Below are 27,446 nucleotides of genomic sequence, written 5' to 3' on the forward strand. Positions count from 1 at the left end.
CAAGTTCTATTTTTCTGCTTGATCACATTAAAGACTTTGGCTCATGTTCCCCCTACTCCACATGTGTATAGTCGGGACAAACCTGCATTCCTCCAAGTGATACTCTATGGGGCCCATATATTAATACAACAGGTAATCTAACCACCTTGGCCCTTATATATATATATATATATATATATATATATATATATATATATATATAACAGGTAACTTATAATATATATATAACAGGTAATCTAACCACCTTGGCCACCTAAACCATTGTATCAAACCACCAACCAATCAACAAAAGGCTCGCATTCCGAAAGCAGAACTGAGAACTGAACTGACCGTGTCAGATCAGACGCTACAGCAACGTTACCGTCGGTGTTACCATATTCTGCTCTCACACCTCATAACCATAAGGAACACCTTAGAGAACTTTTACTGCATCTTTCAACTGACCCCCCCAAGAATTTGATAGACTCGTTTCTTTCATTCTTCTTTCCTCTGTGTTGTTGGTTTGATAAGAGTTGATGGCAATCTAAAGCAGTGTGGTGCCAACCACTTGCAAATACCAATCTGTTCTCCACATAGCCCTCTATTGACCCAAGGCAAAAGCCTAACTGCAGTGCAGGGTATAAGGCACCCAATATCTCTGGCTGGAGATGGGCCTGGAGAAATGCTGCCAAATGAGAAAAGCACCTCAATTTTCAGGATGGGGGCCAGACCACTTTGTTACTCGAGAACTTATTAGGCGCAGGTAGCTGGTCTAATTTCACGAGTCGCAGGGAGGAATCTAGTCAATTATCTCGGCAACACGGGTTTATTCTGAAGGGGCTGCGGATATGCTGCGTCAACAGCTCCTGTTCTCACGGCACACTCTTACTACAAAAGCCCCCTGGAAACTTGCCTTTCTCCGCCAGGCGAAGGCTATTTGGGGGGGGAAAGGACACGAGGGTTTGCGCATTGGTCTGCTCAATCATTTATTCCTCAGTACGCCGCAGATAAAGCCAAAGTGAGCAGGGGGCTTTAAAAAAAAGACACTTAAACAGATCAGGGTGAATAATGCATGGAGCAGACTTTGAGAAAAAAGGGTAAGCATGCTGAGAAATATTTTATAAAGACGAGATTTGAAAGTTTCTTTTCGCTGTGTAAATCCTATTAAGGGGGTCGTGAGCGAGCAGCAGGATTTGTAGCCACGGACGCGGGATCTCTCTATTGGCAAACAGGCAGAGGAGGAGGAGGAGGCCATTACGGTGAACTATGAGAGAAACTTCCACACGTCTTTGTTAGGACTCAGCCAAACACAAGGGATGCCGTTTTCTTTTTACGAATGGAAGGTTTTAATAACATATATTGGATGCACCGTTGCAGAAAATCATTCAAAGTACGGAGTCTGAACAGAGAGAGAAAGAAAAAAAGTTCTCTCCACCAAACAGCTCAGGGCTCCTCTGTCTTCATTCAGTCTGTCTTGTTCATCCCCCCCCCCCCTTTTCTGTTCTTCTATAAACACCCCGTCTGATGGAATTTGAAACATTTGAGAAATGTCACCGGGGTACTAATCTCGGTGGTGAGGGGTGGTGGCTGGTGGAGCCGGGGCGGTGAAACCTGTAGATGGGATCACTGAGCCAGAGCTAACGTTTCTTAGGCTTCCTGCCCAGCCGCCTGCCTACCACGAGATGAGATCCGTTTTTATGTGTGTTTCACCGCGCATCTACACGGTCATTCATCTCCTCTGCATCACAAACCCCTACGAGGAGGCCTGAAACTAGCATAGGTGTTGATTTATGAGTCTAGGCACACAGCTTTACTGTACTCTGTACACAGGAAAATATGATTACGTAATAGTTGCGGTGAATTTCCATGTTCGGACACATGATGTGCTAGAGGTCTCTGACTAAGAGCACAAGGACTAAGCTGAACCCCCTTGTGTGGAATGCAGTTTGGCAGCAGGTCCAACAGCTTCCATGACTTCAGGTCAGTAGAGATCAAACTGAGTGCAGGACCAACAATACCACTTTACTGCTCATGCTTGTGAAATACATTCGCATTAATGGGATGCTTAAAGAGAGGAACAAACACGGAGTCAATTATATTTCTTGAAGCACGTCAACTTTGTAATGAACTAATCAATTCCCATTAGATTCAAAAACTCTGCATCTCTAATGGCAGCAAGTTATCAGTGTGCAGCCATGACCTCACTAGTGAGCAGAAGCTGAGCTCCAGATGTGCCCTCGTCCACGGAGTATGGACAGCATGTGGAAGTGGTTTGGACCCACAGAGACGGCACCGCTCCGAACCCCGGAGATGAAAAGTGTCAAACTAAGAATTCCTGTTTGTGCCGATAAAAGCTCACCAGCATATCGGGAGACCGAATTACCAAGTCTAAGCAGTTTACATCTCGAGCCTTTTCTTCCCCTGTCAACAGCGCCGGGGTGGAAGGGCCGGCCATTATCGACGTTTAAAGCAGAATAATGCATACACAATATGTTTGGTGGCACCATTCAAAAACCCATGATTTTCCCACTGTGCGTGGGCCGGGGTGGGATGGATGGATGGGCTTTTAGATCCCACACAGCAGAGACCCCGGGGCCAAACACAACGCCACTGAACACAACCACTGAATGTGAACTCTACTGATTTATTTTATATTTTCATATCTTCTGACCATAAACAGATTGATTTACCCTAAAAAGAAATCTTCTAACATTGCAACGAGAGTGTACTTTCTCCTGCAGTCTTGTGTGAGGATCAGTAGTTCATTTCAGTGTGTCTGAACACACACACACACACACACACACACACACACACACTGCGGCTGCTGTGAATGACAGGTCTACTCAAACCAACATGCTGTTCACCACTGGCTTTATCACTAGAACAGCTATTTGTGTGTGTGTGTGTGTGTGTGTGTGTGTGTGTGTGTGTGTGTGCATCCGTGTGTATGTGTGTGTGTGTGTGTGTGTGTGTGTGTGTGTGTGTGTGTAGGTGTGTGTGTATGTGTGTGTGTGTGTGTGTGTGTGTGTGTGTGTGTGTGTGTGCATCCGTGTGTGTGTGTGTGTGTGTGTGTGTGTGTGTGTGTGTGTGTGTGTGTGTGTGTGTGTGTGCTATATGAAGTATCTGCTCATGGGAATTTAATGTACCCTTTGAGTGCAGGTCCTCACTACATGTGTCAGCAGAGCAGGGTTACATCTTTCTTCTCTTCTTAGTGACCACAGCTAAACTAGTGGCCCAGTTTACAACACAGCTTCTATGACTTATTCTTATTCTATGACCCTAATCTGGATCTTCTTAACAACAATATTATGTTATATCATAGACAATATGGTAAACGACCTATGTGAATAACTGGGTTAACTTTGGAATGATAATAGTATGTGCATATACTCTATTGTCTATAAATTAGACAATATAAAACACATAATATACTGCCATAACCGTCTGTTACTGGTTGTATATTTCAACAGATTTCAACAGAGGACAGCAGATCTCTGCAATGTTGTGTTCCTAGAGCCAAAGGCTCATCTTCCATTCCTGTACTGCTAAACATGTCCAACCGGTCACAAAACTGAAAGTATGCTGCCATGTTCAGCCGGTCACAGAGCTCAAAATATGCTGCCATGCAACTTCTGAATCCAGTGGCTTGAGGCTTCTGCAAGACCCACTCTGTGACTGTCTTAGCCACTGACAAGTTGTCCAGCAGAAACAGATACACATTGTGTATTCTCTGAACAACCGCGGCTCCTGCAGCTGAACTGCTACAGCAAAGGCCAAGGAGCACATAAACTGATAGATAGTATCAGTACCTGTTGCTTTGACAAAAAGTGCCAGCTAAACAGAAAAAAAAAAATAGAAAAATCTGACTGAAAACCCATGAAGTGCAACTGGTGAACAGAATAGCAGTATAAAAGATTAAAAAGCTGAGAATAATTACATTTGTTGGTGCCAGGCAGATATCTCTTCGCCCTCAACATAGCTTTGGAAACAATGGCACTGCAGGGGAATTCCTCACATCACATTTTGACGGTGGATTATAAGCTTCATGCAAATCTGACTGATCTGCTTAAATGACTTTGAATCCAGCTTGGTCTTTGTTAGCCTCTTGAGGAATGTGGTGTTGATGGCAAGATAGCTCATCCTTGTAAAAGTCCATTGCTCAATACGATTTGCACCCGTTCTGACCCAGCAGATGGTACATGTGTGTATGGTGCGGGCATCAAACAGGACGTTATGAATCTGGGTTTACTTAAGGATGCTTCCTACAGTCAAGCTTGTGCTTTATCTATTTCACAAAAACTGCTACTAATCACACACTGAAACAGACTACAATTAATCACTTTCTTTTAATGTGGAACACTGCAACATGGATTCACCAACAAGCTCAGAGAGAAACAAAGACTTCAAACAAGACGTCTAGAAGTACCCGAGCAGTACTCGAAGTGTATAGTGACAGCATCAGTGGTGTTGTTAGAACTTGTTAGGTGATTACAACGGTTGCCATTGTCTGTGGAGGGATTCCCCAGCACCCCACTGTAAATGCAGTCGGCCCTGAACATGGAGAGGAGTGTATGTGTGACCAGTGGGATCTGGAACTGTATCTGTATATAGTGGAGGAAGCTCCTGAAAGGTGATGCTAAGTGTAAGTCTATGTGGCACAGTGTCAATGTAAGTCCCTCAGCGCCTCACATAACTGACTGAAGATCTCTTCCTCAAGGCCACAATGGAGAGAGCAGAAGTCCTAATCAATGAAGAAAGAGGTAAAGAAAGGTGAGAAAGCTGTTTTTGCTGAACTATTTACATTTTTCATCCATTTTTTTTTTTATGTAGCCAGTCGAGTGCCAAAGTGGCTGGTGTCCAGGGTTTATGTTCAAGCACTGATGCAGGTTTATCATGGTAATTAAGACACCGGCTCATTGGAAAAGGGGGCTCAGACAATTTCAACATCAATACAATCCAATACGCCATAAATTAACGAAGCAATTATGTGCCTGGGAAAAATAATGTTGGTCAATTGTGAGTGACCCTGTTAACAGCTACCATCTATTATTGCAATCAGTGGGGAAAACAATAACAACTGTTGGGCTTTTACTAAATGTTAAAAACTATGATCAACCTCCCCCCTCCCCCCTCTCCACACACACACACACACACACACACACACACACACACACACACACACACACACACACAAATAGTCTTTGATGGTTCTAAAAATGGCCCTGAATATGGATGCCAGCCCTGCCTATTCACTGCTGCTCCACGGCCACTGTTCATGCACAGAGGGACAAAGGCCAGTCTGTGTGTGCTGCCAGGAAAACAGAGACCAGAGCCTGACCCCTTTCCCCCTGGCCGAGGCACTCTGTTCTGACCCCCACTGATTGTAACGCAGGGAGACCACCCTCTCTCCATCAACAACCCCTACGAGCCTCAGCACCCTCTCTCCATCAACAAGCCCCACGAGCCTCAGCACCCTCTCTCCATCAACAAGCCCCACGAGCCTCACCATCCTCTTCATCAACATGCCCCACGAGCCTCAGCACCCTCTTCATCAACAAGCTCTACGAGCCTCACCACCCTCTTCATCAACAAGCCCCACGAGCCTCACCACCCTCTTCATCAACAAGCCCCACGAGCCTCAGCGCTGGACGGGGAAAGAAGGGATGAATGGAGTAAACACATTAAATGACGTGAATAGACGGACACGGGTGTGAGGCATAGAGAGAGAGAATGCATCTCACTCCTGACGAAGAGGAGGAGCGAAGTCTCTGCGTTCTGCTGCAAAAATAATGAACGTGACTTAAGACTAATGAGCACGAGAGCCGTAAGCCGTTTATGTGTCATGAAGGACCACTCTATTAGCGTAGCCAAGATGGAGGGGATTAGAGGCATCAGGGGCGGGCTGTTGTTATAGAAGCAGTTTAATGTTCTAATAATAGGGATGGACCACACAGTGGGAGTGGGAGGCCTGCATGAGATCTGTTGAGCGGCCCCGACCCTCATACTGGGAGATACAGGCACTCATGCACAGCCAGACAAGCACATATGGAGACTCAGTACAGCCGATAAACCTGAAACTGCACCCCTGTGCCTGTGCTCCACAAATAAGCAATCTGGTGTGTCCGTGTACAAATGGGATTACATCTTTCCTTGGCAATTTCTGGATTACATGTGTTGCATGCATTTTCAACTGAATTAACCAATATGATTCCATTGTACAGTCTGACATGAATTACAGAAAACATGGCATTGAGAAGAGATTTCAGTATTTCTTAGTTCTCATCCCATACATCCAGTTCTATAACACCCTGCATTTAGATGGAAGTTGAACCTGCACGCTGAGTTTCTCTGTCAGATATAATTAATAAATGTGTCCACACACACACACACACACACACTCATGGCCCTCTTCATTGAACACACAGAGTTACTGGGTTGTGAGGAGAGTTTCTCTATTCTTCTTTCACTGTGGGAACCTTGCTTGTTAAGCTGAGGGTCACTTCTAATTACTGCCTCTGCACTTAAACCCTATGGCCTCTGTCCAGCAATAGGAAAGTCCAGCATCCCTGTAGATGGGGACTGAGGGGCAGAGAAAGCTCCTTTAATGATGGGGCCGTCTTGCAGCCACTTCAAATCAAGCACCAACCATTCGAACAGTTCCATTATAGTCTATTCTGGTATTTTTCCATATTGCCCATGAGTAATTTTTTCAGTCCAGGAGCGAATGATTGCTGCACGGTATTTCTTAATTGCTTATTCTCATTTTAATTAAATGTGATGTGTCCAATGACTGTCTCTCAGTCTTGAGTAAGAAAATCTCATCATCACAATAAATGACTATTCCTGTGAAAAACTGGATACCATTTGAAGAGATATAATACTGCAGCTGTTGTAGTAGTCTAGTATACTATAGCAGTGCAGTAGTACTATAATAGAAGTCTTCTACTCTCATAAATAGAAATGCAAAGGTAAGAACTTCACTATACTACTACTACTACTAATACTATAAAGATGGCATTAATAATGGCATCACCAACACGCCAGCAAAGGTCTATATTTGAGTAGAGGATAAATATGTGCAGTCGCCGTCACCAGAGAGGCTAGGTCAAATACTGAAGTGCTAGGATCACATAACCATATCTTAAAAACAATAAGCTTTCTTGAAATAGACATTCTAGTAGGTAATTATACGTAGGAGGAAAAGGGCTGACTAGTTAACACCACACTGAGTGAGACAGAGACAGAGGAGCTCATAAAGCTTGTTCTACATCTAAAGTTATATAAGGACAACAGCCTTTACTCTTTTATAGCAGGTACACTGCAAGTGCAAATCGTTTTATTTCCCAATAAATATAATTAATTGGGGTGATTTCATCAATGATTTTCTATCATTTTGCAATGTTTATTACCTCCGCCAAGGAGGTTATGTGTTTGTTACCGTTTGTTTGTTTGTTTGTTTGTTTGTCTGTCTGTCAGCAGGGTTACACAAGAAACTACCAGGGCAATTTTCATTAAATGTGGTGGAGGGGTGTAGCACGGGCGGAAGGAGGAACTCATTACATTCTGGAGGGGATCTGAATCACAGGGCGGATCCACAAATGACATTTGAGATGGAGAGGGCATTTCACCTTGGCAGAGGTCTGCGCTCTCTCCGAGTGCCCTTCTAGTTGAACAATAGTTTGGGGACACCATGACCCAAGGACACTGGGAGGGTTAAACATTAAAGGATTATGAAACACTGAGTATTCTCAGATGTATTTCCTACCACAGCAGGGGCTTTGGTCTTGCTGCTGCTGTTGTTGTTGTTGGGGGTGGGGTTGGCATCCTCGTGCACTCGGTCCAGGAGCCAGAGCAGAAACTCCAGGGCGTCGTGCTGAGAGTTCCCCCGGAACTGGGTGCCATACTTGGACACGATGCTCTGGGGGGGGGGGGGGGAGACATGCAGAGGTAAGGATCAACCACAGAGAGAGAGCAATTAACAACACCACTGCTAAAATGGAGGTAATGATAAGCTAACTTTAGCCTTTAGTACTTTAATAATAATTCTATTTCATTTGAACATCTTAAAACACATTAAGGCAGTATTTCAACACTGGGTGGATGAGAGGTGGTTATCTGATGGAATAACAAAGTGAACTGGCTGAAGATATTTAGTTTGGCTGTACACTGTAGGTCTATAATGTCTTGAAAAAAAAAACACTTTATTAAATGAATCAGGTTAGGCAACAATTACATTCTAAGTTATGACTACGGCTGATAGTAAAAACATTCCGCAACCTGCGGTTTGCCTAGCCAGTGCAGCAGCCAGTCAAAATCGAAAGTGAGAACATTCTGTTAATGTTAACAAAATCTCCTTGCATAGCCAGACTTTGCAAAGTTGTCTGAAGTGTTTTGACAAATTAAATGTGGACGTCAAAGTGACATTCAAAACTCTGTCAGATGGTGTTAACACTACACTCTTGTCAGGGGTTCTGTTGACGTCTGCGCCTGAGCCATAAAGCACACTGTCCTCTACTAAAACTATTCTTTCACAATCGCACGGCAGCTCCTTCGGCCTGATCGACCAGTGCTAACACAAAACACAAGAACCTTTTCTAAACCAGAAGAAGAGAGTGATGCTATGCATTATGATGCCTTATATATTGCTATTTTGAGATGTGTTTCGACTGACTGACACCCAGACGTGCTTTAAAAACTGCAGGTTCACGCAGGCAGAATCTAAATATATAAATGCTGGGGGATCATTAATTAGCCTAATCACAATTAGAGGGGTGTTAGAGGAGAGGAAGAATAAGATAGATGTGCCTTTACCACTCAGCATCTACAGTATCTCCCTCCTAACTTTGTTAAGGGCATGATGTTCTAGTAGTTGTGAATTTCTTAGGGGGGTAAAAAAAAAACAGGATCAAATAGGAGCTCAAATGAACACCACAGGCTGCAGTGGAGAGGGTGTGAGACAAAGAGAGAGAGAGAGAGAGAAAGAGAGAGAGAGAGAAAGAGAGAGAGAGAAAGAGAGAGAGACAGACAGGCATTCCTCTCTGTGATCCTGTCTGTGTATCCAAGGTTATAGAGGGCCCCGCTGACTGAGAGTAGGAATCCGAGGGCATCACTGCCAGGATTAATGTGTTCACAATACCGTTATGTAGATGATTACTGAAGGACAGGCGTGTCTCTGGAAACACCGCTGCTTTTTTGGCCTTGAATAGCAAAGTGGAAGTGTGGATGTTTGCGAGGGAAAGCGAAAAAGAGGACAAGGAGCACACAAAGTCCATTTCTCATTAGTCTCATCTCCTCTGGATGAGTTCTCTTTGGGTGTTCTCTTGGCCGGTTCTCTTTAATGACGCAAACTGAAACCATGCGAGACTCACTTTAACTCTGCAGTGTGGAAAAGCAGCTGTGCACATCATGTTGTGCTTGAAGCTACTTAATGTGTGGTTTGAGCCCAACAGTGGACACATTACTCATAGTGTCGGTTCCAGGTCACCCTTCATCTTTCAGGCTGACACAAAGCGCACGCCACTAGCACAATGACTCAGTTGGCTCGGAGAGTAACTACAGAGATGCCAGAAATAATAACCAACAACTGAAATTGAACCGCAAACAGAAACTAATGCTGGTGAAGGAATAATCCTTATTCGTCAAACTCGAGTCCTATCAGAAAACCCTTGTCCTTTTACGCCACAACACTGATCAGCCTTGGCTCTCAATAGTTTAGTGTGATACACTGGTATAGGACAGAGGACAGGGGACACTGGACAGGGGACAGAGGACAGGGAGAGAATAGGAAGATAGTCCATGTCTGAGAACAACATATTAGGTACTGAAAGACGGTAGACCTGTCAATTAATTTGCACAACTGAAATGAAATTATATTAATATAAATGGTTCCTTTGTTTTCTCACCTTGAAGGTGGAGTACACCATTATAATCCCATACAAGTTAAACTAAGGGCTCCTCACGGTCCTCTAGCTGTCTATCTACAGTGTTAGCGGTAAAAAAAAAACTCAGAAGTTCGTACAGTCTTGGCTTTGTAAATGGGAAACAAATATAGTGGCTCAATCACAGAGGGGAGGAGAGGGGAGGGGTGTAATTTCATTTTCTCTTGAGCTGTGTCTTTAATGTTGCATGTTGCATGCAACTCACAGCCCTATGAAATAATGAGAACGTCTGCCAGCAGAGTGAAAATGTTCAAAGATGTTTTCCCCCCTTGATTACCCTTTCTGACACTTGTCAGAGCTGCCTTTTGGTCTGCGTGGTGAGACCACACCAAAGTTGGTCACAGAGGTGTGTGTCATTTCCTGTGCCCTTCACTCTGATTGGCAGTCTGACCTGTGAGTCAGTCAGGGAGGAGGGGAGAGACAGGGGGCGGGTTCCGTCTGCCCCATCAGGTTAATTAGAACCTTGGGTTTGTTTCTGAGATCTTCCCCTTAAATTCCAGCAGATGATAAGAGAGACGGTTGTCTGAACGAGCACAGGGTTAAACAAATGTAATTAAAATATAAGCCTGAACGACTACAACTGTCAGGTAACATGACTGTTAACCTCTTTGAGGAGGAGGAGGAGAAGGAGGAGTAGGAGGAGGCGTGCTTGAGTGATAACTCCACACATCTCCTCGTCTTCCAGCCTGAGCTGCCCTTTAAGTGCTCCTTCTCTGACCTTGTCTGCCGCCCCTTTGGGCGAAGCCTCCCAATGCAAACATTGATGAATACCTCCAGTGGTGCTCGGAATAAGCTATACATCAGGAACATGGCCGCCCTGCCTCCCACAATGTACTAACGCCAAGCCTGGCTGGCGCGTCAAATGGACCTTGTTAGATTCCAGGGTGACAGAATGAAAGCCTTGACAAATGATGACTTTTACATGACCACGCTACCACAGACAGGACTTTGTTCACGGGCACTCTTCGTTCCAGTTCCTCATGCAGGTGCTGGTGTTTGGTGGTGCACTTCAAAAGCAGTCACATTGGCTTTCTCTATGGGCGCACCATCACTCTGTGTCTCCATTTCTGTACTCTTAAAGGTACAGTGTGTAGTTTTTAGTGGCATCTATTAGTAGAAATGGAATACAGTTTTCATAATTATGTTTTCATTAGTGTATACTGTAACTACTATACGAATGGTTGTGTTTTGGCTTTAGAGACAGGGCAGAAAGACAGAGAGACAGTGAAAGAGAGAGAGAGAGAGAGAGAGAGACAACATGCAGACAAATCATCACTCTTCTCTCCTCCATTTTAGCCAGCCATTGGACTCTCATCAACTTCCAGCTGAGCACAGGCGCATCATCTCCCCAGAGGACGCTACTGATCCAGATGAACGCAACCCATGGTTCCTCCTCCGCCGGCAGATGCCCCCTTCCCTGCCTCCACACTCCATCATCATTCTGACCCCTGAGCACCAAACAGCCCCAGATCTTCTCCAGAGTAATCCCAGCTCTGAGCTTCGGAGATGTGACCAACTGCATTTTGTATGGCAGGCTCACACATGCGTTTGGACATCAAATACATACCTTTTTTTTTTTCTCGCCCTGCTACCATGCCAGTGAGCCCAAAGGATAAAGCCTTATTTATGTAACATGCTTAACTCACGATTTACCACTATCGAAAACTAAGGGATGAAATACATCCATCGTGATCACCACGGAGAATTTGATGGCGTGGCGAGAGGCTCGATATCCTTGTAATTGAAACTTGAATGGTTTATCCCCGATTGACTTAAACTGAGGCTGTAAATAAGCAGCTGTGTGTGGGAACTCGGGCCTTCAGCCATGTCTTGATGGTTTCGTTGCTGCTGGTTTTTATAAAGATAAATTGACAGGCCACTCCGGCCTCATCTCCACGGGACAGTCTTATGGTCTGGTGCGGAATTAAGGATTTATCATACTCTGCAGTCGTGCCAGAAACATAAATCATGTGTGGCATAAATCTGGTGGCGATGCACTCAAATGATGCTGCTTACGCAAAGATGTCACGGCCATCTTTCTCAACTGTGCATTTTAGTATCTGCTCAGCTCACATAAAATGATGGTTATTACATTTTGTGAAAAAGGGGCCTGCTGTGTAAACTAGTCGGTTATTCAGCTTTTAGACTAAAGTGAGATATAACAAGCACATGCATGCATGGTGTATGAAGGCAAAAAGTCTGAGCCTGTGTCTATATCAGGGACACTGAACTGCTGACATTGGCATTCAGTTCCTATGAAGGCATTGAGGCTGAGCCTATGGGTCTATATCAGGAACACTGAACTGCTGCTAACGTAGGCATCCAGTTCCGTACTCTTTCCTCATTCCTTACGCTACGCCTTACTCTTGATATATAATGTCCTGACACTTTTGTTTACTGCCAACACCTCTGAGACATTCCCAGGGTCTAAAACCTGAAGGTAAAAAGAGATGGCTGCCAATTATTTTGCATCTACCACGTCGCACACTATGAGGAAGGGGTGGAGGATGCTGGAATGCTTACACCAACTTCAAGATTTACTTGTTGTTTTCCCAACAGTCACCTATTTCCTGATATGAGGCATGTTTTCTCTGCATTGAGTATTGCATAAAAAAAACCCTCGTATCCATTTATAATTGTCGGCACTGATACATAATGCTGTATGATGATGGTACAGCAAGGCATAAACATTTCAGTACATACCATCTGTATCTGCACTAGTAATGCAATCAGTCGCTATTCTGAAATTGCTAATAAAACAAACAAAGACCTGAACAATAGTAGGTTAGGTTTGTAGAGAGAACCATAGTATCTTAAGTTTAAAGAGAGTTTAAAGACCATTCAGACGCAATAAAGGGGCATTAAGCGTAGGGGATACATGAATACATGAATAAATCAGGGCGGTGATGAACAATAATCTCTCATTATGCCACTTAGTGGGCTGAAATAAGTGGCAGAGGAGACCAAAGGGAGGCGTTTGGAGGAGAAAAGGGGGTCAAAGCCATCTGCGCAGGAGGAGAGCGTGAACATGCCCAGTGTGCTCAAGATGGTGCCCGTCAACAACCACTGAGTGTGTGTCACCTCCGAGGCAAGCCACACATGTAAAGACACACACACACACACATGCACTCACACATGCTCTCACACACACAGAGGGCAAGCTGCCTTTCACTTTGGTCTCTTCTGCATACATGACTCAAAGAGCCTTAGAGTTCTCTCAAAAGTGGTCGAAGCTTCCAATATTTTCTCATAAATGATAAATGTTTTATCCTGAGACAAAGTTTCAGTGCGGTGATTTTCTGGCAAGGAGCTAGTGGTTTAAAATGATGATGATGATGGTGATGATGATGATGATGATGGTGTTGATGATGGTCAGAGTAAATCTGAGGGCGCAGGCAAGGGTGCATCTAAAACACAGAGCATGAGTGTGCGTGTGAGCAGCAAAGGGCTGGCTGATTTCATAACACAACGTGATATGAAAGAGGAGAACCTAGGATAGCCTATCACACTGCATCCAACACATGGCCCTTGAGGACAAAAGAGGACCGTTTGGTCAAACCAGGTTCAAGGGTACATTATAACATGGACTACAATGGTACTTTCCACAGATTTCAAAATCTACCTCTGTGTACACTGTGCAGAATCTGCATCTGCACAAACCCTTCTTTAAGTTTAGAAACCACTGTGTCTACCAGTTTGTTTTTCCTGTAAATTACCAGGCTTAACCAGGTTAATACCTCAATATATACAGTTAGTCTTCAATATATTGGCTCACTCAAGCCCAGACACACCTGCGTCTGACCTGTGGCTGTGACACGCCATTGAAAGCGCCATGCTGTCTGACATAATTAGCATCTACTAACTGCCCAGCACACAGGGCATGCTGGAACTTTGTTCTCGTTTCCAGCAGGCTCGATGTAAATGAATTTAACGTTTGCACTTGCAAACAATCTTTTCAAGCAAAACTAGTTTCAACTTCTTAGTATTGCTCTTGTTATGTGATGGGATACAATACATTGGGAGGTGACGAGAGGGAGAAAACCGGACGCAACAGGAGCCCAGGGGCAGGTGCAGCAACTATGGTGCTAATATCTCACCTACTAACCCACAGCTCAGTTAATATTACATGAACAAATGTTCAAATAACCCACCTTCCTTCCAGTCAACACCGGTTTTTTAGAGGGGAGTAGGCAAGGGATAACCTACAAAAAAACTACGCACAATGTTATTCACCTGTCGGTTAACCCCTCCCACCGAAACCCTACCTGCACCATTCGCGGAACCAGTGTCGGATTCTGAATGTTTTACGTCGGTTACAACGCAACCAAAAATGCAGTCAGCCAAAGGAAATTAATGCATTTCGGACAGTAAGAGGTGTCGAATAGGATCGAATAGGCTGTTACGTTAAAATTGTTCAGACTTTATCGTTCACTGCAGATAGGACACAAAAACATGTAAAGGGACCGCTTTAGTAAACATTATTCAGGAGGGCAAATGTGAGGTGACCATTTGTAATAGCCTACATCTACAATTTAACGAAACTAAACATTTAGAAACCCACCTTGAATTCGACTGACAGCGGTGGCGTGTATTCCAGCGTCCAAAGCGCTCGCACAAGAGCCGCCAGTTGCTCCGTCACCTCACCTCTGACGGAAACAAGCTCCTCATTTTTTACTATTCCATTGACCCTCCTTTGACATAAATCCGATTTGTACTGTTCCAAACCAAGATATTCCGCCAAGAGATCAGTGTTGCTCAGGCACTGAACTACAGCGTTCATGAAACAAGTGTTGCCATGATTCTTCAAACCCAAGACGCCAGGAGTTTTGTCGCCATAGCACCACGACAATCGATCTTTCACTGACCCATGGGAAGACAACGTAGAGCTCTTTTTCAAAGTATTCCCCCTGGCGCCGTGAAAATCCTCTTTAAAATTCCCTGAGTTGGCGCTCAAAGTGCACCCCGCACTGTCTCGAAACCCACCATCATCATCCTCTCCGTCAACGGGGTCGACGTCGCCAAAGTGTGCTAAAGTGCCCAAAGTTTTCAAAATCCGGTTCATAAAATTCCCAAGTGACTTCAAAGATTTCCGTCTGAAGACTTTTCCTGATTTGTATTTCTTGTCTTTACGTTTTGTTGATTTCGATTTAATAGCTTGTTTCTTCACTTTATCCCTCGGCGTATCCATGGTTGTTGAAACACCGGTGGTAAACCGTGGAATTTAAACAGCAGAAAACAACAATCCTACCTGTCTGTGTCAAACACCTCTTTTTAAAAACGCACTGTGAAAAATACACAGTGGCACCGTTGCGGTGCGAAGGCACATGACTAATGTCCCCCAGACATTCCGATTACTTCACCCCGCCTTTATGAATTCGCTTGTCTAGGACTGTCTCAGGCACCTGCAGTTGCTGGCTGGCCGAGTTGTCCTCAACTCCATGCTTTCACTACGACACACTTCCTCCTTTCTGGCTCTACTAGGGCGCACGTTATCATTGGCGGTCTTTTCCCCGCGGTTGGTAGTATTTACGGATCAGTGAGTCCTCGGTCAAACCCTCGCCTTGTGAATTGTATTGGTCAAGTCTGCTTTCACTCCACTGTCGCGCTCTTTCAGGTTCATGTCCTGACAGAAGACCAGATAGTTACCTGTGACTTCACCTGCTTCCCACAACCGTTTATGCAAGTCATTTTCAACATTACACGAATTATCACTGGGATGTTTTTTTTGTTGTCAAAATGTAATGTACAGATACACAATATTGAGTGTGTGTAGCTTGTTACACTTTTGTTTGTTTTCGTCTATGTACATGAAGGTTTTCCAAGGCGCATCTTTCAAACGAGTCAAAGGAGTCTCATTTTCGATGTATTTAAGAGCCCCCTGCTGTTGATCTTGTGGTTGCCACCACAAACTGTTTTTTAATAGTGCTCGGATAGCTTACTTTCTTCTATGAAGACTGTCGAGTCGACATGGTAGTATCGGTGAAAAATATATCATGACCATTACATGACATGCTAATAGAACTTCCTGGAGTGGACATTGTGGTTAATCAGCAACAAGAAACGGGTTCAAAAAGGTCCCAGAATACATAAGAAAAGGCGCCACTTTTTGTGAATTATTGATCTATACCATATTGCCAAATAGACTAACACAGTGTAATAAGTAATAACAACACTGCTTTAAAAAGATAGTAATAATCTGAATTCCACCTTGCCTTTTATTATTAAATCACGCAAATCATATGCTATATCTAGTAAAATAAGGTGTCTATGACGTCATACGTAGTACCAACGTTTCCCATGTTATTACACATACATTTCATCATTGGAAAAAATAGCCAACAGCAATTTCCCTCTGCAGGGTCTTCCATCATGAATACTAATATAAAAAACATGGTCAAGTCAATGTTAAGTCTTTTGACATAATGAGTGTAGAAAAGATATGACCCTCTATATAACCTGTTGACCCCAAACACAACCTATTGATAAGCATTTTTGTGGTTAAAAGTGCTGAGGTGTAGGTTTCATAACTGTTTTTAAGTGGCATGCCTGGGCTACCCTCACTTGCCAATGTAATAGGGCATTGGAGATGTAACTTTATATTACTTGTGGCTGTTGTTACCAGGACAGAATATACAGTATGAACTTTGAAAATGTAGTTTTGCCAATATTAATGGAGTGGGGTGTTGATCTGTAAATCAAGTGAAATATGTTTAGGGCTAGACAACATATTTGATAATAAGGGATACCGGTATGTACAAACGCAAGTTTGTAATTTTTGAAATTCGATTTTTTTGAGTACACATTTAAATTACTTTTCCATATGGTGAATTAATTAATTTGCCGACGTTTTGTTGGCTTATTGCTATGCATGGTCTACTTCCATGGTGGTTATTTCAGATTGGGTGAACAACCTTCATCACTTGGGAACAGAGGATGTATGTTAAAAATTAAAAAAAATGGTAATACACTGGGAATACACTAAACAATTTAGTAAAAGACTCAACTTCATATATACTCTCTCCAGGACTAAGATATCAGTTGAATTAAAACTTATATTTTCTGTCAATATGTCCACTGGATAAAGACATGCAAGATAATAATTTGATACTTAAAATGTTCTGCTGTCATATTGTAATGATCTTTTAATATAGCATCAGGTATTTATGGACAAACTAAAATGTATTGTCTAATTTATGGATAACGTCAGACTAATAATGAGAATAAATGGGGCACGTATGGCAATATGACAACTCAGAATAGGGTTCTGGGCTCTGGCTGTTGGTTCTCTGTTCTAACTGGAGCGGCGAGGGAACCTCCAGCGAAGCACAGCTCCGTCTGCACTGGTGCTGATGATGTGCTTGTTGTTGGGGCAGATCTGCACGCTGGTGATGCTGCCACTGTGCCCGATGCCCACATGGCTCACCGCACCGTCAGAGTAGTGCCACACCTTCACCAGCTTGTCATCGCCACCTGAGTCGATACAATTGATACAACAGGAGAAACAAGTATTTGAGGTGTGGCTCAACACTTTGAAGTACCATGTCACATATAACAGTTCACATTAAGCAACAGTTTGCTTGCTTAAAATGTAAAATGTGGCTTTCGTGAGCCTGAGTAAATATCTTGGGTGGCATTATGAATGTCTTGCTTTCAGAAGTCATAAGAAAGAGGAAGATAAAAGCAGCTCAAAGTTTGGGGCTCCAAGATATCACATTACATGAAGCAGCGAATGGGCTCAGTAGTTTTACTGATGGGGAGGGCAGCAGAAAGGTTTGTTTTTAAACATTGGGCTAGCGTTCATTTGATTAGTTGCATTTACTTGTAGCTTTCAGTGAACCATTCTTGTGGAGAGCAGCCTCTAGACTGTGTCATGTCAGACTATGAATCTGCTCCAGCTCTAGAGCTAGTGCTTAGCTCACTAAAGGCTCTGCAAGACAGTCTATTAGCCATGTTTCCAAAGAAAGACAATGAGTGCCTACCAGTAACAAAATGGTCGCCCTCCTGTGTGATATGCATTCCATTGATGGCTCCTGAGAGGGATCCTTCCAGCTCTCTAATGGCTGATCCATCATACACTTCCCAGTAGCCAATCTGTCAATCAAAATGTAAACAATCATCATACAATACACAACCTACTGCAAAACCATAGCTGCTTTTTCTGCGAGCGTTTTAAACAGAGAGCCTTTGGGCCATTGCGATACTGTTTTGCCCTAAATTATCACTAAAGCCTTTGGTGATCTACTTTAGTATTCAGATCTCAAGAGTCAATTACATTCACAAGGACTCCTGTCATCACATCATTGTCGTTCTTTTATCTGGAATGCTGTTCTTTAAGGAAATTGAAACCGCATAATGTCTGTGTATCAAATGGTAATCTGCTGGAGTTAAACCCGCGTTTGTGTTTATAAATGCAAGCTAATCAGCGTCAGGGTTGGCAGCTGTCTTGGGCAAGACGATTGTTGAAGTTATTTATAGATCAGAAATGGCACTGTCACACGTCACATCGTCTGTGGTTATTTTTACATCGAATCTAATTATAACTTCAAACTAGCCGAGTTTGTGAGGAAGGGGGAGGATGCTTCATCATTACAATATGGAGCTCTGAGTCATGCTTCTTTGTTTGTGTCTCACTTCAAGGTCCATCGCCAACACAGAGGCAATAAACCTGAAGTTGCAAGGATGGGGTTAGGGGAGGGCGGAGAGGGGTGGTGGTGGTGGTGGGGGACTGGGAGGCTTTGAGGGACTGAGGCTGTCTTCACCATGCCTGGGTCTGGAAGGACTCCCTTTAATGACAAAGCAAATATAGTGGTGTCTGTTGGCCTGTTCCTTGTATTCAATCTAAATTAAATTATACTTTTTATTTGTCATCGGTGTACTGAGTTTTTTTTTTTCATTTTTAGAAAGTATTGCAATTTCTTCTTCATTCATTTTGGCACTGAACAACAAATCTTAGTCAAGGGTTAGACAGTAGATGGTATTTAGGCTGGACAGTTCGACTAATGTTGCACAATTGAATTAGCAGTTTTGCCAATTTGCCCTAATTCCACTATCATGTTGATTATTGTCAGCTTTTTGGGGGACCTCTGATAACGGCTGTAGTATTTTAAATTCATTCGCTACCAGAGAGATTGAATTAAATGGAAGATTAGTCATACTTATAGCACATTAACCAGTGCTGCTGAGAAATTACATGCTATGAACCAAGCAGTCGTTTCAAGACACTTGCCTCACCTGACTAATCTGTATACACTATAGAAGCCTGTAAAATTAAATGAAATTAGCGATGCAATGCGATGCAATTTATAACCATAAAACTATAATGTAACTATAAGTCATCAATCAATATAATAAAACTATAAGTAATCGACCAGTTTCCTTCGGTACATTGTTTTGTCCTAGCCAACATTGAAGTAATGTAAAGAGATGGTGTAATTTTGAATGATTAGTCAGATCCCTTCTACTGAAGGGGAGAAACTCAGTACAGTAAATCACAATATACTAAGACACAAGACAAAGCCTGCCTGTGAATGATGGCCCAAGCAATAGAAATGTACTGAAAGCACAACTCTATTCTCCGTTTCAAAAGATTTCTTATTCTTCGTATTTCGAATTTTCATCACTGTTTACTGCACTACAGACTGACCAAAAAGCGAAGGGCTGCTTCCTCTGAGGACTGATGGTTAAACTCAGGGAGGTAGCTCGCTCCAACATGATGTCTAATCTCAGGGAGGTAGCTCACTCCGACATGATGTCTAATCTCAGGGAGGTAGCTCACTCCGACATGATGTCTAATCTCAGGGAGGTAGCTCGCTCCAACATGATGTCTAATCTCAGGGAGGTAGCTCGCTCCAACATGATGTCTAATCTCAGGGAGGTAGCTCGCTCCAACATGATGTCTAATCTCAGGGAGGTAGCTCGCTCCAACATGATGTCTAATCTCAGGGAGGTAGCTCACTCCGACATGATGTCTAATCTCAGGGAGGTAGCTCACTCCGACATGATGTCTAATCTCAGGGAGGTAGCTCACTCCGACATGGTTTAGTGCCCACTGTTGGAGAGCCATCATGACCTCATGTGTTAGTGTACCCTGCTACTGCTGCTGTGTGTGTATAAATGTCAGTGTGTGTGTGTGTGTGTGTGTGTGTGTGTGTGTGTGCGCGTGCGCATGTGTGTGTGTGTGTGTGTGTGTGTGTGTGTGCGTGCGCATGTGTGTGTGTGCGTGCGCATGTGTGTGTGTGCGTGCGCATGTGTGTGTGTGTGTGTGTGTGTGTGTGTGTGTGTGTGCGTGCGCATGTGTGTGTGTGTGTGCGTGCGCATGTGTGTGTGTGTGTGTGTGTGTGTGTGTGTGTGTGTGTGTGTGTGTGTGTGTGTTTATAGTGGTAGTAGTAGGCTAATAACCATAGTGGTAGTAGAAGCAGTGACAGAAATTGAATATCTGTTGTTGTAGATTAGAACATGATTCATATAGCATCCATGGTGGTACAAACTGAAATCTTACTGCTATGTAGATAACCTTGCAGATTCTCTACAATCTTAGTGTTTTAACTCCACTTTACCATCCTCACACATAGCGCACAGAAGATACACAAGAAAGGAATCATTCATATCCAGGACATCATGGCATTAGCGACTATGCATGATGCACTTTCTCATATTTTTACTTTCCTTCAACCTACATAGTACAAATTGAACATTATTTCCAATAACCTTATTAAAACATTAGATCATGTTAACGAAGCACCAGTGTCCCACTATTACTCCTTTGGCAAATGAACCCTTTACTGCCCCACTGTACACCATGAGGATTGACACCATTATAGACCATAAGGATTGACACCACTATAGACCATGAGGATTGACACCACTATAGACCATGAGGATTGACACCACTATAGACCATGAGGATTGACACCACACTCCTGGAGTGGTGGCAAAGCAGGGGCAGCAGACTGTGGTGATCTTAGTCAAACAAACAGACAAACATTAGGTCCTAAAGCTAAGCTAGCTAACCTTCCAACCCCAAATCAGAAATTCATCAACCTTCCCCCCTTGATCCCACAGTGAGGTACCAAAGCGCCCTCCCCACACCCCCACATCTCTATTTGGGGTCCCGTGAATGAAGGAATGAGAGCAGGGGAGACTGGTGCCTAACCAAACACTGCGGCGGCGTGTTGGAGCTAGCAGATGGTGTGGCTGGCAAAGTGACGGGCACGGATGGCGTGGGCACACCGAATCCACATGAGAGCTGGACTGCTGTCTCTCTCTCTCTGTCTAACTCACTCGCACCGTAATCTTTGTCCCTCATTCCTCAACACACTATGCCACTGAAGACGAAACCAAGGGAATGAGGATGTATTCCAGACATCGGCGTTGCCCAAGAGCCCTTCAATTTATATAATTCTTTGAATGAATGTAATCTAATACTAGACTACGCTCAGCCTTGCCATCTGTACGGCGTTCTGTTGCTGTAGTGGAAGTTGTGATACCTTGCGGTCGGTGCCACTGGTGATAATCTGAAACTCCTCCGGGTGGTAGCAGACGCTTCGGAAGAGAGTGTTGGCCAGGACCATCTGATTCCTCACGTAACGCCTGAGGGGCAGACGAGGGGCACATAAAGTCACTGAGTCACAAACGTTACCAAGCAGCCGCAAAGAACGATGATATCGATCAGCACCGAGAGGGAGAGGCATCCACTGAAAGTAGGAGCAAATCGAATATCTAATATTCTCCCATCTAACATGACATGGTTTCTCATATAGACTAAGGAGATTTATTAAACCACGCATCTTTAATCCAAATTATAAATATTTCAAATGAAAGAATATAATTGCCTCAGGATGAGTAGTTACTTAAAGTGTGTAAAGGATGCTCATCCGCTGTACTTACTCGAGGTCCCATATGATACAGGCTCCGTCTGAGCTGGCACTGACACACTCTTTATCATTGCTCTTGATCTTGACACAGGTCACTTCTGCCTTGTGCTCCTTCATGCTCTCAAGAAGCCTGGAGGATCCCTTGAGGATCTCCCACACACGAATCTGAACAAAACAAAATAATATCACTGCTGTGATATTTACGACCGGAAAATCCTTCGCACATTTTGGGGCTTGCACTGCATTCAGTCATGTCAAGCCAGGGGGTTAAGCATGGGGGTTACTAAAGGGTACCTGTCCCTCTCCACCACCACTGACAATCTTCTGGCAGTCCTTGGTGCAGGCGATGGCCGTCGCTCCCATACTGTGGGCGTTGTTGAGGACCAGCATCAGGCGACCGGTCTCCGGGGTGAAGATGCGGATCTTCCCATCGTTCCAGGCTGTGACAGACCATAACAAATCACATCTATGGGTGGCCGAGTGTTTTGCAGTTATGACTTCATTTGGCTTTCTATGATTTGACATGAATAGTGGGGGCCAAGTAGGATCACAGCAAACAGAAACTTATCGTGGAATGGACTATATGACCTACTACATGTGACTGAAAAGAGGACAGACCTTGAGCACAGGTCTGGTGTTTGCTTACTAAGACCCACCACTGACAATGCTTCTGCCATCCCGCATGAAGTCCAGTGCGTTGCAAGTCATATTGGGAACAGAGATCCGCAGCACCTCTTTGGATGTTTTGGCGTGCCATACCCTAATGTCATCCTTCGAGCAGGTGGCGAAGAGCTCTGACGACCCGCTAAGAGAGTGGCGGGCAGAGACAGAGAGAGTGATGAGACATGGAAAATGCTGCCCTCTAGTGTTCTCAACCGGTACATGCTCAAGACAGCTCTTCAAAGATGCATCTTCAAAAGCAAGCCAGATAAATGGCACCTTTGAAAATATCTGATGTATCTAAATGAGTCTCTCAGCTTCTAAGTGTCTTTTCTCCCTGCTGTGTTACTCACAAAGGAAAAGCCACACCATTCACTGCGTTTTTATGATTGGAGGAGAAGAGCTCGGGTTTGAAGTCTGTGTAGCCAAAGCGGTAGATCTGCCCAGCATCGGTGCCAATGAAGAACTGGTGTCCCTCTCCACGCAGGGAAACAGATGTCACACCTCCCTCCAGCTGCGCGTTCCTGTGAGGGTAACCATGACGAGCATGTCAATAAGGATGCTGTCAGAGCTGCCTGCGGCATGAATGAGGCCTCTTTTGCCAGTCTGACTAGGAAATGGGTACTATAATTTAGCTGCATAAATACTTTTCCGTCATGTAACGTTGATATGTTGTTAGTATGTTTTTGCCTGTTATCAAAACAAGCTGCAGTAGTCAACTAGCCATAACTGCTATTGTTTCATCTTGTATAACAGTTTGGGCTATTTTGGTGGAAATGGTTACGAACAGTGCCTTTCCCACTAACTTTTTCATTTTGAAATTGGTCCCATTGCACAGAGTGAGCATGCCGTCCCCCGAGCCCACCAGCAGATCTCCTGTCTTCAGCATCCTCATAGCTATCACACCCTGATGACACAGAGCAGCAACGTTAAAACCAGCAACACTTACATTGCAAGCAGGAGACAACGGATACAAGCACAGCGTATCGTACAGGACAGGGACAGAAAAGGGGGGGGGAGGATGGGGTACTCTCTCTGTCTGTGCACCTTTAACTGCCTATAACAGTAATGACTATATGTGTTTGCACTTTCTTGATTTTCAAATATGCTAAAAAGCTCCACAGAATTGTCAGCTACCATTCTGCAAGAGTTGTGTTCCTGTTCCTGAGCTCAGCTCGATATATGTATGAAAGGGGGGTGATGGGGTTGTTCCATACTAAGATGTCTATTAATAGCTGTCTGATGGGAATGAATTTCAATTAAAGTCCACCGTATGCATCCCACCCAGAGATATGACTCGTGTAATTGGAACGGGCAGGTGAAAGCGCCCGTAAAAACTCAATCAGCACTCTAATGGCCCCTGCCTGCTCGGCCCACCTGACTGAACTTGTGCTTGACAGGCCCACAGCCATTCAGCAGCAACGTCGTCAAGTTGACTTTGAGAATGTCTCCACTGGTTGTTCCACAGTAGAAGAAACTATCATCCTCGGGGATCTAACAAGTGACAGAGGCAAAGAAAATCAGTCCGTATGCATGTTACTTAACAGCACTAATAATACAAAGCTACTAAAACATTTATTTTTTTCTCAAAATGAATGCAGGTGTGTTGTCAGTTCACCTCGATGCATTTCACAACGCGCTTCAGTTGGCCAGTCTGACATTCCGTGGGACGGATCTTTCGGTTGGGGAGGTCAAGCTCCCAAACACGAAGGGTGCAACTGGAAGGAACACAAGGAATGACATGAAGGAGAGATTCTCAAAACAGTTCCATGTATCTAACAGACAATATGGTTAGCCTTTGTTTGCACAAAAAACATGTTGTCCACATCACTCTCCAGAACAGTGTTCATGCGGAAATAAGGACGTGAAATACTTTCCAGCGGAGACAAACACGTCGTCGTTCAGGTTGCAGTACCGGACGGTCAAGCAGTGACCCGCATTGTGGGCTGAAGCTGGGGATCCACAGATAGCCTGACCAGTCTTGATGTTCCACAACACAATACTGAAATGGGTCATAAACAGGATTTAACAGTGTAACTTCACTTCACATCACGCAACCGTCAATTCTTGTTGTTCCGTAAAAACAGAGGCACTTTAGTACATTTCATTGCAACTGTAATGTTTACATTCAACACTTCACTATAGATCACCTGCCATCATCTTGGCCACCAAGGGTAACAAGATATTTGTCGTTGGGGGAGAATGCAAGGGCCTCCACTTTGGCTTTGTGGAGCTGAAGCCTTGCATACACCTCTTTCTTGGCAAAATCCCAGATGATGGCATCAGCCTAGAATTCAAATTCAGTCAGGTCAATTCTTTTGTTTATAATCAGAAATCAATCATGTTTGTTCATATGGCCAACAGATAATGATTAGACCATCATTTCTACACTCTTAGTTTGGTCTTGATTGTCAGTTCATGATGGGAAGGGTGGAGAGCAATTATAATGTGATGCAAGATTAGGCCTGGAGTCTCCCTTAGGGCAGTGGTTCTCAAACTAGGGGTCGGGACCCCAAATGGGGTCGCCAAACGTTTTTTGGGGGTCGCGAAATGATCTTGCTGCCCTGTGCAACAACATATTAGGCTTTGACATGCTGTATAGTCTATCAGAAATGGTGTTTTCTACATCAGGGTGGATAATGAAAACTAATATTGTCTCAGCAAGCAGTCTCATCATTCAAGATGAAACTGAATTTAGACCTATAATATCCTGTCAAAATGTGTGGGGGGTCACGAGACTTGGCAAATGGAAATGTATGGGTTCCCCGGACAAAAAGTTTGAAAACCACTGCCCTAGGGTACAACCAAGCTAGGGTTGAGCAGGTGATTAGAGTAGCATCAACACAACATGATCATATTCTCATTCTCATATTCTTATCAAAGGATAACATCTAGACCCAAAAACCCATGGGCAAACGTCTTGGCATATATGACAATAGGACAACATTACTGATAAGAAGCTTACTCATTTACCTTGAAGCCCATGAAAGTGACTTGACCAGATGCGATGAAATTTCCGCTTTTGGACACACTGACACAGGAAACATTGTTGGTATGCCCGTGAAGAAAAGTTTGCTTATTGTTTTTGAGACTTTTTAGAATGACGGTACAGCCCAGAGGATATATCAAATGTTCTCTATCGGGATGCACTATCAGTCCGGAGAATACATGCCCTGTGAAATCAAAATCAATATGCATTGAGCAATTATATCAAACGTATTATTATTATTAAGGAGCCCAAACGCACCTCATGCAATTTACGCATGCATATTACTGTCTTAGTTATAGATACTTGTCCATAGCGACTAACAAAATATTAGATAAAACCGGTTAGATTTTGAAATTAATAATCAAGATATGAAATAACATCAATACATTTATATTATCATGATTAAATGTGGAATAGCCCTTTCCTACCATTGAAGCCTATGACCGCCTCCAGCTCAAGCAGACAAACGTCTTGCGCTTCGCTTCCCATGCTTGAGTCCAACCAAATTTGAACCTTATTTCCGTGCACCAAACAATGCCCGGCTAGCAAGAGTCAAATACGTGGACAGTTCGAACTTTATATTGGTCATTCCAACGAGTAGCAACAGTGATCTATGTTGCTAAGAGTTTGTTTGTATCTGTTGCTGAGATACCTTCTATGACGTCACCTTGCGATTCCCATTGAGATACAATTCTGCTAGCTAGGGTGTCCTGCCCCAGCAGTTCTGACAGAGAACGTTTTCAATGAAACGTGTTTATTGCGTATCCTAATGAGATAATGTTGAGATCATGAAAAATGTGAAAAAATGTCTCTTTTATTGAGAGAAATTGTCATAGAAACACACAATTTATGAATAGTAAAAATAATGTGGGCTATATACACTGATCATGGTAACATCAGCCTGATCTGATTTAGAATCACAACGAAATATTAATATAATGTATTGCACTGCAAACAATGACACCATGATTACGACAGCAGATATTGGCATACAAGTGTTGACAAACGTGTCACATCTGGGCAAATCAGGTACAGCTGACATGGCTAAAACTATCACAGACACTTCAGAACTATATGGGAAATAACGTACAGACTGAAAATACCACAGAATCGAAGTATTCAAAATGTCATTGCTCATGAGGGTGGATATGTATTCCACAAGTATGAAGATTTACATTTAGTCATTTAGCAGACGCTTTTATCCAAAGCGACTTACAAGGTATACACAATTTTTACATTTACACTGATGGCACACTGCACATCAGGAGCAATTAGGGGTTCAGTGTCTTGCTCAAGGACGCTGCGACAGGGAATCGAACTAGCAACCTTCTGATTACTACCTCCTGGACCACTGTCGCCAAGATGCTATATGTTCACTATATAATTCATTTCAAAATCTCTCCCTCTCTTATGTCCTTTGGGGAAACCACAAAGGGTGACTACTAGGGGTACTGAATACCCCACACCTCAAGAGACTGGATCTTGAACTGGCCCCTGCAGAGTGGTGGACTCTCAAAGGTGTTGCAGCGCTCCGTGTAGCCCTCTGTGAGGTCAGCTTGTAGACAAAGTGCTGATCCCCCGTTGCCACCTGCAAGTGCAAGCAGACACACTGACGTCAGACAGATGTATAGTGTAAATAACCACCCTCCACGTGCCACCCAGCACAGAGAGGCAATTCTCTGAATTCCCTGAGTGTTTCCCCTATGGTGCAGTCCCTGAGTGATTCATGGAGGAAAGACTGTGACGCTCGTGGTGTGACCGCACATGAACGGCAGACTCCTACCCCATATTTGCGACCACTAGCACACCCAAACACACACGGTTTAGCACACACACGCACACACACAAACAAACATACAACTGATTACACGAACTTCAACAAAGTTTAAAACCATTTATTTAAGTTGTCAAGGTTGGTGCAACTGTGTGCCACTGGAGGAAAAGAAAATGGATGATCGATGGATGGATTCCTTAATGGATTCCTTTGCCCTCTCCTATTTAATCTTT

General features: G+C 43.7%; 2 protein-coding genes across 2 annotated transcripts in view; both read right to left on the reverse strand.

The window, feature by feature from the left end:
• Positions 1-16,953, reverse strand: part of usp43a (ubiquitin specific peptidase 43a) — an 83,110-nt gene extending 66,157 nt beyond the window's left edge. The window contains exons 1-2 of the mRNA XM_031563793.2: positions 14,479-16,953; positions 7,745-7,897 (exon numbers count right to left, since the gene is read on the reverse strand). Of these exons, the coding sequence (XP_031419653.2) occupies positions 7,745-7,897; positions 14,479-15,105 (780 nt within the window). The 5' untranslated portion in view covers positions 15,106-16,953. The remainder of the gene's footprint in view (positions 1-7,744; positions 7,898-14,478) is intronic.
• Positions 16,954-17,041: 88 nt separating this feature from the next.
• cfap52 (cilia and flagella associated protein 52) lies at positions 17,042-26,241 on the reverse strand. Its single transcript, XM_012831230.3, has 14 exons — positions 25,868-26,241; positions 25,424-25,623; positions 24,601-24,737; positions 24,324-24,452; positions 24,069-24,168; positions 23,828-23,944; positions 23,257-23,357; positions 22,804-22,974; positions 22,447-22,595; positions 22,085-22,230; positions 21,804-21,955; positions 21,404-21,506; positions 17,897-18,008; positions 17,042-17,387 (listed from the first exon to the last, which is right to left on the reverse strand). The coding sequence occupies exons 1-14, from the start codon at positions 25,926-25,928 to the stop codon at positions 17,209-17,211; spliced, it is 1,857 nt and encodes a 618-aa protein (XP_012686684.2). The 5' UTR covers positions 25,929-26,241; the 3' UTR covers positions 17,042-17,208.
• Between the last annotated feature and the right edge of the window lie 1,205 nt (positions 26,242-27,446).

The sequence above is a fragment of the Clupea harengus genome, chromosome 26 (assembly GCF_900700415.2).
Source record: "Clupea harengus chromosome 26, Ch_v2.0.2, whole genome shotgun sequence".
Taxonomy (NCBI): Eukaryota; Metazoa; Chordata; class Actinopteri; order Clupeiformes; family Clupeidae; genus Clupea; species Clupea harengus.